The sequence below is a fragment of the Pieris brassicae genome, chromosome 8, assembly GCF_905147105.1.
Source record: "Pieris brassicae chromosome 8, ilPieBrab1.1, whole genome shotgun sequence".
NCBI classification, from domain to species: domain Eukaryota; kingdom Metazoa; phylum Arthropoda; class Insecta; order Lepidoptera; family Pieridae; genus Pieris; species Pieris brassicae.
Window position 1 is genome coordinate 15,311,540 of NC_059672.1, and position 12,904 is coordinate 15,324,443.

Here is a 12,904-nt window from a genome sequence, read left to right on the forward strand (position 1 = left end):
GTAAAAGCCGACTTCCGACATCTTTTTTTATTGATATAATTATTAGTATTTATGGCGTCTTCTTATGTGTGATCTTCTTAATATTTTATTATGTATCGTTTTGCTATCATGTTTGTATATATGTAATTATTATTTATAATATTATTTACACAAATACAATCAAATTTATTTTTATTTCTTCTATTTGTTGGATGGTTCTATTTTTGCAATAAATAAAGAAATTTGTTCAGAATTAGTTAATAAAAGTAGGATTTTTGTGTACCAACTGGAGGGTAATACATTTTTCAGCATCTCCAAACAATTTCTTCATTAAAATCATAACGAGAAAAGTTACTTCCGATGCCTTTATTAAATATCCTTAAAATAATTTTATGAAAAATTATTCTTAATATATGTTAAACCTAGTCAATTTTCGTTGCTTGAATGGCATACCACATAGATTCAAAAAATACCCATTGCCAGATTTCGATGTAGGGGTAGTAAATTAGTCCGCAAGTGTTGTTGACTTCACAGTTATCTGAAAATAAACGTATTTAGTAGCATTCACAAAACAAGCGTTCTTCCTTTTTACTGGCCTAAACTTAGCCCTTTTAGGTTAAGAATTCAGGAATAAATAAATACACCTATATTTAATAAAAACTATTTAGAGGTTTCTCTAATGTGTCTTTTATAAACAAAAAAGAAACACTTTTTCCTGTCTTGATACAAAACTAACAAATGCTTCACTGATATTTTTATTTTTGAAGGCAATAACGTGATCACGCGTCTATGCCTTCGTGTTTTTATTAAGTATCAATCATTTAAATACACTTATTAAATAATTTAACTTACTCTTTTCCAAAATCTTTGTAACTTCCACTGGGGTTATAAATTTTCCATAATCGTGTATTCCCTTTGCGGCGCAACCAAATACATTTTCCGAAAAGAAAACACCTATTCTCGCTGACAATGTTCTATTTGGCGCTGTTATGAATATTTTACCACCGGGTTTTAGGGTTTCTATGCATAGCTTTAAAAACAGCTCTTTGTTCACTACATGGTCTAACACTTCTGAAGCGACCACGGCGTCGTAATAGTTGCGGTGATTTTGGGCATGATCCTAAAAAAATATATTCTACACTTAATGTTTCTTACAAATTACACTTGCATGTAGCAAAATGTTATTAGGTATCGACCCTAAGAATGAATATTTATTACATTTTGAAGATTTAATCTCCGGATATTTATAAATGAGACTTACCTCGATTGTTGTGCAGTAGTATTTTGGCCTATTGTCTGCTACTAATGGAAATACGCTCGTGTGTTCAGTTGCTAAGTCAATTAATTCCTGACACGGGTCTATCCCAGTAACTTGGGCTCCTATTTTCGCTAATCCCTAAAGAATTAAGTTAACTAATTAACTCCGAGCCTTTTCCATTTGGGTTCTTCAAATGATAACTTTGTCGTTCGAAATATATGATGACTATTACAAAGGTATGTATAATTTCCGATAATATTTATCGCTTAAAACTGTTTATTACACGAGAGAATTAGATGCAAATCAATACTTTCGCTTGGATTCTATACACATTTCCAAAACACCTGTTATAATTGCCACTAACCAGGCGTATATTTGGTATTGAAAATTATTAATTTCAAACATAAGATATTTAGATAAAGGTTAATTTTATTTTGAGATGTAGGATTACCTCTGATAAAATGCCTCCTCCACAGCCTACTTCCAATATTTTCTTGTTTGCCAGGGGTTTTGATAATTTCAAAATTTCGTCTTTTGATACAAGTCCATCTCTAATGTATGGTACTCTTAAACAATAATTATCGATAAAAAAAATCTATATTTCGCTTAAATATTTAAAGAAACTGTTATAAACATGGGAGTTCGAAATCTAGAAAAAACAAATCGGTAAAACCTACTATGCAACAAAGACGTAATAAAATAAATAAATAAAAACGTAAAGCATTGACACAGTTTTTTTTAAATAACTTCAAAATTGTGTTTCTCTAAAACCTGTTGATATACCTGCGATGGTTCAAGCTGTGTAAGGTCACGGTGCAGCCATGAGGGTCCCACCACAGGTCTTTAATATTTCTATGCCTTTCAATGTTTCCTTCATCTACTGTTGTAAACGCATCATGTGAAGCTGACATTCTCTAACAAAACTCTTTAAAACACACGCGACTGTCTTTAACGACTAACACCAATTACAATAAATCTGAAGTCACGCTACACCAAACGTATATTATACGTTTTGTGTTATTTGATTAAATATAGTGACAATTTTACGAATATGAGGATGTTAATGTTTAAGTTGAATAAAAAACAAAACCGATGAATACTTACGTTATTATAAGATTAAAAATGTTTTTTATAGCGATTAACAATTATAAGATATACTTTGATGCGATTTTAAGACGATAAAAAACCATAATTCATCTTTTTTATCATTATATAGATACATAAATCAGTAGATTATCAGTAAAGACAAAAAGCTTACTGTCTATTGACATTTGACAGCGACAATTTAATACTTAAATCTAAGGGCTAAGGCCATAAATGGTGCATACCTACTATATGACATAATACAAGGGGCGGGAATGGACATGAAAATATAAAAATAAAACAACACAATCAATTTTACTAATAATAAATGTATTTAATATATTGTGGTATATATAGACATTTTTACTTTAAGTTTAGTAGCGATAAGAGCGTACCAAGTGCTTTGGAATTTTATCCACATCCATATATTTACGTACGGGAACTATGTGAACCCGAATACCTTATCCATTTTGCAGTGTTCTGGAACAAGCAGAGAGAATAAATAATTAAATTAGCATATCTAATAAAAAATGGAAATTATTTATTCGGAATATTCGTTGACTGATGTCTGGTATCTAGTCTAGTGTTTTCATCCTTCCGTATTGTTTAAGGGAATACGTGAACCGCTAACAAATAACTTTTAGCAGTATACGTATATTTTAGAATTTATATATTATATGAGTAAGCACTAAAATTATGTAAATTACTATCTTACTTTTATGATGCATGTCCGTAACAATTTGTTTATATCATGGAGTCCCCTTTTAAATATTCTCAGTACTACTTTAGCTAAAAATATTACGAAGAAATGTAATAGTCGCGTTCTATTTGGAGTTGGCGTAAACGATGTGTTAAGAAATATTTCTATATTATGTTTTCGTGTTCATTACTTCCGAGGTAATGACAACATCGTAATGATTTGGAAACTTTAATGCGTGATTATAAAAAGACATTACCATAGATATCATCATTATCATAGACAAGACATAACGATGTTAAGCAACAATTAAAATTATTTTTTTGAGTAGGGGATGGGAATGCTAAATATTTTTAATACAAATGTGTTATGCATGCATTACAAGTGCTGTAGCAGTTATAATCTATTATGGAGAATCGTAAGGTTTGAAGGCGTAAATAAAACAAAATATTAAAGATAAAAAATATAACCACCTTGCATTAGGTACAATGTTATAATATTATTGTCTACGTTACGGGTCAATTCGACGAAGCCTGTGTAAACAACTAACAATTTTTCCCGCCAGGCGCGTAAATTCTATACATATAATTGATTTGATTAAACTACATTCCAATATTGGAGCCATTCATACGTTTGATGTCATCGACTTACTATTATATTCCAATAGATGAGATTAGATAATATAGGCAGTAAGCAAAACTGTAAGGTACATCCGATAAAACTACATAATTCTCGTTTTTAAACGAAGATTGTATTACGCTAGTTACAATTGCATACGCTTTAAGATTTTACCTAAATAGTATGTTAGTGTACTATCGGTATTTCTGGGTTTGATTACGTTGTTCAATAGCGACATCAATTAATATTCTACTTGAATCCACTTTGATAGACTCTACAAAATAAGATTTTTACATGTGACGTGTATGCATTGGATTATTGTGCTTAATTTAATAAAAAACTAGGTAACACCGATAATTTTTACTCCATAAATAAGTATGTTAGTGAATTCAAAAATTTCGTGTTATTAAACATAATTATTAAGGTAAAATTTGAATAGTCCCGAGCACCCAACATCCACAAATTTTAGATTAGCTAATGGTCTATTTTCATATTTAGATGATGAACTATATAAAATAATTTCAACCCCTTAAATATAATACCTATTTTATTAAATATATACGTTTGTGTAAAAAAACGGAGGATTTCTTAACGCCCTAAGTATTACTAGTATTTTTACAGGCTCTCTATCTCTCGAACAATAATGAAGAGGTTGCAAAATGTTTCGGAAGGAAGAAAGACAGAAAATAATAAAACCATTTTTTAAATATAAAACATTATTAATATTCTACAAAGGGATAGTTAGGATAATCCTTCCAATTAACGGGGTTTATGACGCGAATATTTTTATTGAAACGGCTAATTATAGCTATTTCATCCTTTGTTAGGCTGAAATCGAACAAATCTATGTTCTGAGCAATGCGGTTTTGGTTTGTGGATTTCGGAATCGGAATTATGCTCCTGTCGATCTGAAACAAAAATATCCAAGTTAATCTTACCAAAAGACAAATAAAATTACTTTATTTGTATTTTATTGGTGATTTAATATCACTCTGACGTGTCTGTCTGGACTTCGAATTTATTGATATATTTTTTTTTATAATTTCTGAATTACAGTGAGTTTGTGATTTATTATCTTTTATGCAGCAGCCTAAAAACAAAAAAATGTGGTATGGTTTTACAAACGTTAATACGTACAAAAAAAACAAAATAATAGTTAATTCATCTTTTTAGAACAACTTTTTTGTCAAAAATGATATTTTCGTTCCATATTCGCCAACTTTGCTCTTAATATACAGCAGCAGTTACCGCTAAGAATACTTACCAAGTATCGGAGTACGATCTGCGAGGTCGTCTTGCCATACTTTTGTGCCATTTTGACCAATTCTGGGTCGTCAGCCCTTGGAGGTGGTGTGGATTCCATCTTTCTGGAGACCAGAAAGCCAAATGGACTGTAGCCCATTGGCACTATACCCTTGCTTTGGAGGTAGCTAATAAAATGCTCTTGAGTAAGGGTTGGGTTAACCTGAAATTATATTCTACAATCTTATATCTGGTACTTGAGACTCAATCTAATAAAAAGGCGTGAATAACTAGATTTGGACTGTGATTTTTATGGCGTTATAGAAACTTATCTCTAAATGGAGAAGCAAGACGTGCTGATAATCCATGATCTTATCCTATCTATTAGTCATGGTCAACAACAGTCTACACGTGCAAGCATTTCCAATTTGAAAGCAAAAGAACGAATTTCTTACAAAGTTCGTATGTATGATGCCGCCAGTCGAGTTTATTGCGGACTAGAGGATAAAAAGCGCCAAAAAAGCTTATTTTAGCAACTTAAAAAGTGCTTTATTACTCAATTATTGTCGTTATTAGAGTGGTTGTAATGCTATGTAGAGAGTATCATTGTATGGAAGACAAAGTAAACCAACCAAAGCCAATTGACTTCGACGGTTTAGGGGGTCTGTCGATAAATCGAGGGACGTTACATGCAGTTTACACTGTAATTTCATTCCGTAAATTTTGTAGTCGACATTATATCGTAAAATTATTTATTGACACATTGATTTAAGTATTTGTTATTTCAAAAAATAATTTAAAATATAATCAAATTAATAATAAATATCGAGACACTGTTAATAATTACCTCAATTTCATTGATCGCTGGCCAGATTTTTGCAGTCGATATGAGTCGGTCAATTTGTGACATATTAAAGTTTGACACTCCAATTGAACGCGTCAGACCAAGTTGTTTTGCCTGCTCCATACCCTTCCATGTTTCTGTGAAATCGACGTTATCTGGGGAGCCATCTGCCTAGAAGAATAATTTTGACTCAATTAAATCTGATTTCAAACAAAAAGCATTTAGCTCTCATTTAAACGCTCGACTGCCATGTCAAGCACGTCCAGTGCAAGTGAAATGAGAACTGTTTAATATATCAGTTGTATCACAAGAGAAACAAACATTAGAAACCTGTATTTTTTACCTACGTCACAGATAGCGCTAAATCTCAACTGGATCTTACAGCGTGAGATTAATCAACCTGTGACTTCTGTGTGTCATATATACAATGGATGGACGTTGCCGAAAATACTATGAGTAAACGTTACGAGAGGGCTCAAAAATCAACGGCGTATATAACGTACATAAAACTGATTACGTACTTGTCTATGATGGAAACAGATAATGAACCCAAGTGCACTCCAAGAACTGGATTTCTTTGTACGTATAGGATAAGGCCTAGCTAATTTACGATACCAGACACAGTCTGTTGCACAGATCCCTGTTATCAAAGTCGTTGCGCCTACTGAATGCAACCCCGACACTATCGACATATATTATTTTCGCAGATTGAATTCACAGTAGCGATATTGTGTTAATGTATACAATTTGTTTAATATTATATACCTTGTGTTTGTCTCGACTTTATCGTATTGGGATATTAAGGATAATGTATGTATTTTTGTAATAAATAAATAAATTTGAGCAAAATCAGGTGAAATGGAATATTAAGCATTTATTGTAAAATCTTAATAAACGCAAATCGCTAAATTACTAAACTATCATCGGGCGATTGGTAAATAAGTTTAGTTACTTACATACAGATACATGACCTTATTTCATATTTAAAAGCGTGAAAGCCTTTATATCTACTAGCAAAAAATAGGCGTTTTCATTCTCCTAATGATGATGATGATACTTAGAAAGAAATATACATTTAGATCAAAGCAATCAGAATAACGTCTGTATATTGCAAGGGCTAATGGTTATTTAAATTGCCTGGAGTAAATCGATTTTTGAACACAAATGCATTATATTTGCGACTATCTCTCTCTAAAAAACTGTGAAACAGATATAATAATATTATCAGTTGTTAGTCTCGAAAATTTCTTGTTAGCATACTTCACTTCGTACACAGTATATTTTGATAATAATCATAAAATGATCATAAACATTGTAATCATAGTTTAGTTTAACACAAACAATATCAAATTAGTATATTTGTATCTGTTTTTGGATGAAGACACACACACTCACTCACGTGTGTTGAAAACAGTTATAAAAATAAAAACAAAAAATAAATAAATAAAAGTAAAATATATATAATATATAAAATTTAATTACATCTTTTATATATATTATAAGAAATTGATAATTAAGTTTATTATGGAAGAGCTGGGAACCCGACGCAGGTATTTTTTTTAGTTAAAAGTGTTCCCAAATCTTACACATTGATTGTTTCCAGGGTAATTAGTATAGTGTGTGGGATTGAATTGAGGTTCAATTGAGTTTATGTTTTTAGATTTTTACACAAAAGGAGGATCCTAGGGTTAAATATATTTCCATGCTCAGGCTTAAGATCACAAGATTAATTGTGTAGAAATTACATTATTTAATTGATCACTGATAATTGTTGTACAAATACTATCAACGGCGTCAACCCTAGGTCGCGACGTCGCATCGACACATTTCTAATGTTATGTTATGTTATACATACAATGAATTGGCAGGAGAAATTTACTAGGTAATACTGACGTACAACTGATCAAATTCTTTGAAGCAGCCGATATAGCTGGCTGTTATATTAATCTTTCTAAGATTAATGAAAATTACGATACAAAATAAATGAACAAACATAACGCGAAAGAATAACGAATCTATATTGAATGTTTATAATAATATTATGTAGTTAGAAATACTTACAAGACAATTATTGCAAAAAAAATTCATGGTATCAGAAACTTTCAAAGAATAATAAAGTACCAGTAATTTCAATAAAAGGCGAGTTTACAATGTTTACGTAGTTTGTAAACATCATTTCAAGAAACTCGTATGAATGTGAAAACCAAACGATCAAAGGGGAATTATGTTTTCTTAGAAACATAAGTATGTTTCCAACATGAGGACGGGCTATTTACATATGTTATTGGAAAAGTTTTGATGAGTTTACGAATAATGGTTTTAGTTAATAAATACGAAACAGTTGTAGGAGGCACAAAGGTTTAGGTTGCCTATTACATAATTATTAATATTTTTTAACGAATTACATTATTTATCTAAATAACTATGCATTCAAGAATTAATGCTAGATTATGATCCGATTATGATAAATATTTAAAAAAATTACGTAACTTAATTCTTAACCAATGAGTCTGGGACTATTAAAACCATCTTAAAAACTCACTTTGGTGGCGACTGGGAAATGAATGAGGTATAAGTCAACGTAATCCAGGCCGAGTTTCTTCAGAGAATCCTTTAAAGCTGGCACCACTTGGTCTTGACGATGTTTGTCATTCCATAACTGAAAATTATTAATTTGAGATCTTCCGTTCGTAGTTATTATTATATTAACACACCTTACTTTTAGATTCTCTTGACTATAAATTAACAAGAATAAATATCACTTATAAAATTGCTTAATTATAATGTATTTCTGAAATTTGAATTATTACATTAAATATAACCATTTGACTTAAAATTACTGTATTTGTTATAAATAAATCACAAAACGTATATTTAAGTCGAAATTGTATCTGTACGGGATTTTAAAAGGTATAACATACTATATTTAAAAGCCTAAATATAAATAACATATATTTAAGAACAAGAAACATTAATTAGATAATTACTACCTATTCCATGTCTCTATCATCAACTATGAAAGTTCCTTGTGACGAAATTCTTAAATAGATATACTTATATAAAAAATATATGTTTAGATCCAATAATATTTTTTTTTATAATACAAACCTTTGTGGTAACGAAAAGGTCTCCTCTACTAACGAGTTTGTCAGCAATCGCCTGCGCAATGCCCTGGCCGACCTGCTCTTCGTCAAAATATATTGCTGCCGTATCTATGTGTCTATAACCTGCCTGAATTGCCCAATAAACCGCTTGACGGACTTCGTCTACCGACTCTGACTGAAAAATGTATAAAATAAAATCGTTTACAATGGAGTGTAACTATGGCATGAACCACTTAATCTCAGATACATTTCAATTCCTGTAAATCACTTTGTCGTGGGATTTTAGGTCGCTGCAGTGATAATTCATTTTTTGTGTTGACAACCTTGTTACGTCACTATAATTGGACAGTAATCTTTTTGATTACATGGACAACCTAGAATAATATAATTTTGTAAATATATGCAATTAGTCGTATCAAATAAGTTCGCCAGTTTTGCACTTCTATCGATCGATATATCGATATTTAAATTTAGTGCAGTTGAATAGTTACTGTGTCATTAATTGTAACATTAACATATAATATTCGTAATTTTATGTCACAAATTTATAAGTCATTAATTAATTTATATTCTTTAATTAGTAACATGGTTAAAAAGCAAATATATCATAGCGCAAGTTCCGTACGAGATATAATTGCATATGATATATATAAAATACAAGCTGACCCGGCAAACGTCGTTTTGTCATGTATATTATTTATAGGAAACATTTTTTAGTTAAATAAATCTAACTATCTATTATAATAAAAATAGGAGTTGATCGTAGAGGGGTGACAATTAAGGGTTGTATTTTTGTATGTTGTATCATAAAAAAATGAATTTTTTAATTCAAAATTAATGAGTCTCTCATCCCTGAGGTTGTAGATACAAAGCCCAGCTGTACAGCAGCAGACTGTTCGGGCATTTGTTGTGTTTTCCCAAGGGAATCGGTACGTAATAAGTTTAAGAAATTAAATATTATGACATTATCAGCCGGTCTATATAATCTTATAGCCTTGTTGTATGTATAAAAAAAACGATTTAAAAACAAATGGTGAATAATTTAAGCGTATGACCAACCAGGCGATACAGAAGATAAACCAGTCCTTATATGGAAATTGTAGTCGTTTTTACAAAAAGCGCCCAAGGGAAATTAGACAATTATCACAATAAATTCATGGCCAATCGTTAAATGTAAATTAATCAATTAAGCTTTTTATAAATTTGATGAATATTTAAATGATCGTAATCCTTGGGATTGTATGACTTAAAACTTAGCGATTAAAAATAGTGGCGGAGAGTTTCTTGCCAGTTCCTCTTGTCCGCTCTACATCCTTGACTTGCGAACTGGTAGTAAACGTAAATATTGAATCAATTAATAATCTTTTCGTTGACGTTTATATGTATACTTGATTACCTATATGCATAAAGTTATTTCGAGTATTTTTGAGTATGGGCTTAACTTTCTATGTGCCTATTTAGGATACGCTGGAACAGTGTAGGAAAACTTCGTAAGGATTGCATGCAGGTTGCATGGCTAAAACCTGAAAAGTCGACTACGTCCTAGACACAGAATACAGGTGGTTTGTCTTCTACCTATTAGACATAAAAAATACTATAAAACAGATAAAATTTGATGCCAAGAAAGGTTGTACCACTGTTATATATATTTTTTTGTAATATAATGCTTTTATCATAAGAGTCAGCTAATTTAAATTTCATAAAGTAATAGATTATATAGATATGTCTGTCCTACCTCTTTAGCTGTACCTCGACCAGTTCCCAGAGCCACTACAGGGATCGTGTTCCCATCATTCAATTGGATGGTTGGCGCTATTGCAGCGATTGCCACCTGGAAAAAAAATAAAAAATCAATGGCGCTACAACCTTTTTTAGGTCTGGGCCTCAGATTTCTGTATCTGTTTCATGATCATTTGTTAATCTAATAGGCAAGTAGGTGATCAACCTTCTGTGCCTGACGCACGCCGTCGACTTTTTAGGTCTACGGCAAGCCGGTTTCCTCACGATATTTTCCTTCACGGTTCGAGCGAGTGTTAAAAGAGCACATAGAAAGAAAGTCCATTGGTGCACAGCCGGGGATCGAACTTACGACCTCAGGGATGAAAGTCTCACGATGAAGCCACTAGGCCAACACTGCTAAAATATTATGTTCCAATTTTTTTTAAAATATTTGTCCCCATCATAATTATTATACAGATTTCTTTTCAGATAATAAAACTATCCTACTTAGGAACAGTTCTATTCTATAGTTTAATAAATTACGGTGTATTATACTAACAGTAGCAGAAGCATGAGCGAGAGCTGCAGCTAATTTTTTAGAAGTTTAATAAATATTTAATTACTTCTAATGATTTCACGAAGAACCAGAAAACATTAATTATCGATTTTGTGAAGATGTCAAGGTCCCTTAATTATATAAAGTAAAATTATGAGTGAAAACAAATTACCTTATTAATTATTTATTATTTTTAAATTAATAAAATAAAGTGGATTTAGTGATTATTAAGATACAATAAGATAACACAGGCTATACTTTGAACGCGTATTTAAAATATAAAATAATTTTTTTATTCCATTCAGAGAGTATACATTTCAAACATTAGAAAAAATATAAATAACAACAAAAGATTGTTTGATTCATAGGAACGCAATTATACGGAAATTGTCTAAAGATTATTCAATACCTGTGCCACGTAATTACTTTAACTCGTCTTTGTTATTTTTTATGCTTGATTTTGAAACCAAGAATATTTGAATATTTAAATTTTGCGTGCAATTCACGTTATTTTGTTTTCAAACACAAGGACATGGACAAAATATTTGATGTTTCTTTGGTTTTAGTACATATTTACATACTCGTATTATACCTACAGCCTTCTTTCTTCTTTCGATGTAGTAATTATTATGAAATCTACAAGAAATCGTTTCTGTATAGGTAGCCGAATTAAAAACGGACTCGACTTTGATTCACAGTATTTCAATAAGAATTCAGTTTGAAATTCGTCAATGCAATATACAGTAATTAAATTTTATGCAAATTGACAAATAGTTACTGGAATTAAGTTTAGATACAAACCTGTGCACTATGTACTGTTATGTATATTTAAATCTCAAGTTTAGGGGGTTTCAAAACTGTAGTTTTCCAAGGTTAACGAACTCTCTATACTATTTACATAATGAAGAAAAATTATTGTTTTAACTAATAGTTTAGTACATAAAATTAGACACAGAGTAAGTACCCTTGAACAGTTTTAAAACTCAAGATTTAGAACTTGTACTACATTTTAATGTTTGGTCTACTTAAAGAAATAAACTGACACGTAAAGGTAGTAATAAGCAATATAAATATTTTTTTTCTCAATCTGCCGACCTAATCGAATACCACTTACCTGAAACAAAAGCACAACAACGGCGAACGGAGGTAACATCTCGTAACAAAAGCTCCACGACCACTGGCCACGGGGCAGCAAATATCTTGTTTATAACTAGTTAGTCGAGTACAAGAACATCTGTTTATTTAACACGATTATTCACCTCGTCTATTTACATCTAATACTTTGTATTTATAATGAAGAATAACGAAAAAAAGCGTTGACTAGGCCTTGACCAATAAGCTAACAACACAAGCAGACGCCAACAAATTAGCTTAGCTTATAGAATACATGTTTTAAATTAGTAATAAGTTAAATATAAAGAACGCCTTAGTGAAGATGCAAACCAATACTATGTTCGTGAAAGACAATAAAATGTTGTACATATTTGTTAGAAGATAAACAGACTCAATTCCGTGTATTTATAACCGGAAAATTTATTTTATATTGTATATTCCCTAGAAAATAAAACTTAGGACTTCCGGGCCGAAGGCGTTGAATAATTCAAGTATGTGCCGTTTCATGTGCTATGTACTAGTATTTGTACCGACGACAATCACAACGTATGATCGTAAGTTACATCCACACCTAATCCTATACGTATACGTAACCCTTACTTCCGAACCACTTTTTAATACAAAGGATAAGAATTTGAAACTAGCAACTCTTTGTATCACCTTGGTCAACATTTAGATATATTTAAAGGAT

At 31.1% G+C, this 12,904-nt stretch overlaps 2 protein-coding genes across 2 annotated transcripts; both read right to left on the reverse strand.

The window, feature by feature from the left end:
* Nucleotides 1-338: 338 nt before the first annotated feature.
* Nucleotides 339-2,182, reverse strand: LOC123713357 (ubiquinone biosynthesis O-methyltransferase, mitochondrial-like). The gene is made up of 5 exons (XM_045666969.1): nucleotides 2,021-2,182; nucleotides 1,689-1,803; nucleotides 1,241-1,375; nucleotides 832-1,099; nucleotides 339-517 (listed from the first exon to the last, which is right to left on the reverse strand). The coding sequence occupies exons 1-5, from the start codon at nucleotides 2,146-2,148 to the stop codon at nucleotides 402-404; spliced, it is 762 nt and encodes a 253-aa protein (XP_045522925.1). The 5' UTR covers nucleotides 2,149-2,182; the 3' UTR covers nucleotides 339-401.
* A 2,021-nt stretch (nucleotides 2,183-4,203) lies between these two features.
* Nucleotides 4,204-12,322, reverse strand: LOC123713030 (aldo-keto reductase AKR2E4-like). The gene is made up of 7 exons (XM_045666507.1): nucleotides 12,215-12,322; nucleotides 10,561-10,656; nucleotides 8,830-9,000; nucleotides 8,264-8,380; nucleotides 5,725-5,892; nucleotides 4,900-5,100; nucleotides 4,204-4,543 (listed from the first exon to the last, which is right to left on the reverse strand). The coding sequence occupies exons 1-7, from the start codon at nucleotides 12,251-12,253 to the stop codon at nucleotides 4,355-4,357; spliced, it is 981 nt and encodes a 326-aa protein (XP_045522463.1). The 5' UTR covers nucleotides 12,254-12,322; the 3' UTR covers nucleotides 4,204-4,354.
* Nucleotides 12,323-12,904: the final 582 nt, after the last annotated feature.

What these genes read in the sequence shown, in the direction of transcription:
- LOC123713357 (XM_045666969.1), bottom strand. Translation starts at nt 2,148, where the DNA reads ATGTCAGCTTCACATGATGCGTTTACAACAGTAGATGAAGGAAACATT. An exon ending in CACAGCTTGAACCATCGCAG is followed by an intron (nt 1,804 to 2,020) that starts GTATATCAACAG and finishes TTATTGTTTAAG; the next exon opens with AGTACCATACATTAGAGATG. An exon ending in GAGGAGGCATTTTATCAGAG is followed by an intron (nt 1,376 to 1,688) that starts GTAATCCTACAT and finishes TTAATTCTTTAG; the next exon opens with GGATTAGCGAAAATAGGAGC.
- LOC123713030 (XM_045666507.1), bottom strand. Translation starts at nt 12,253, where the DNA reads ATGTTACCTCCGTTCGCCGTTGTTGTGCTTTTGTTTCAG. An exon ending in TTGTTGTGCTTTTGTTTCAG is followed by an intron (nt 10,657 to 12,214) that starts GTAAGTGGTATT and finishes TTTTTTTTCCAG; the next exon opens with GTGGCAATCGCTGCAATAGC. An exon ending in GTCGAGGTACAGCTAAAGAG is followed by an intron (nt 9,001 to 10,560) that starts GTAGGACAGACA and finishes TACATTTTTCAG; the next exon opens with TCAGAGTCGGTAGACGAAGT.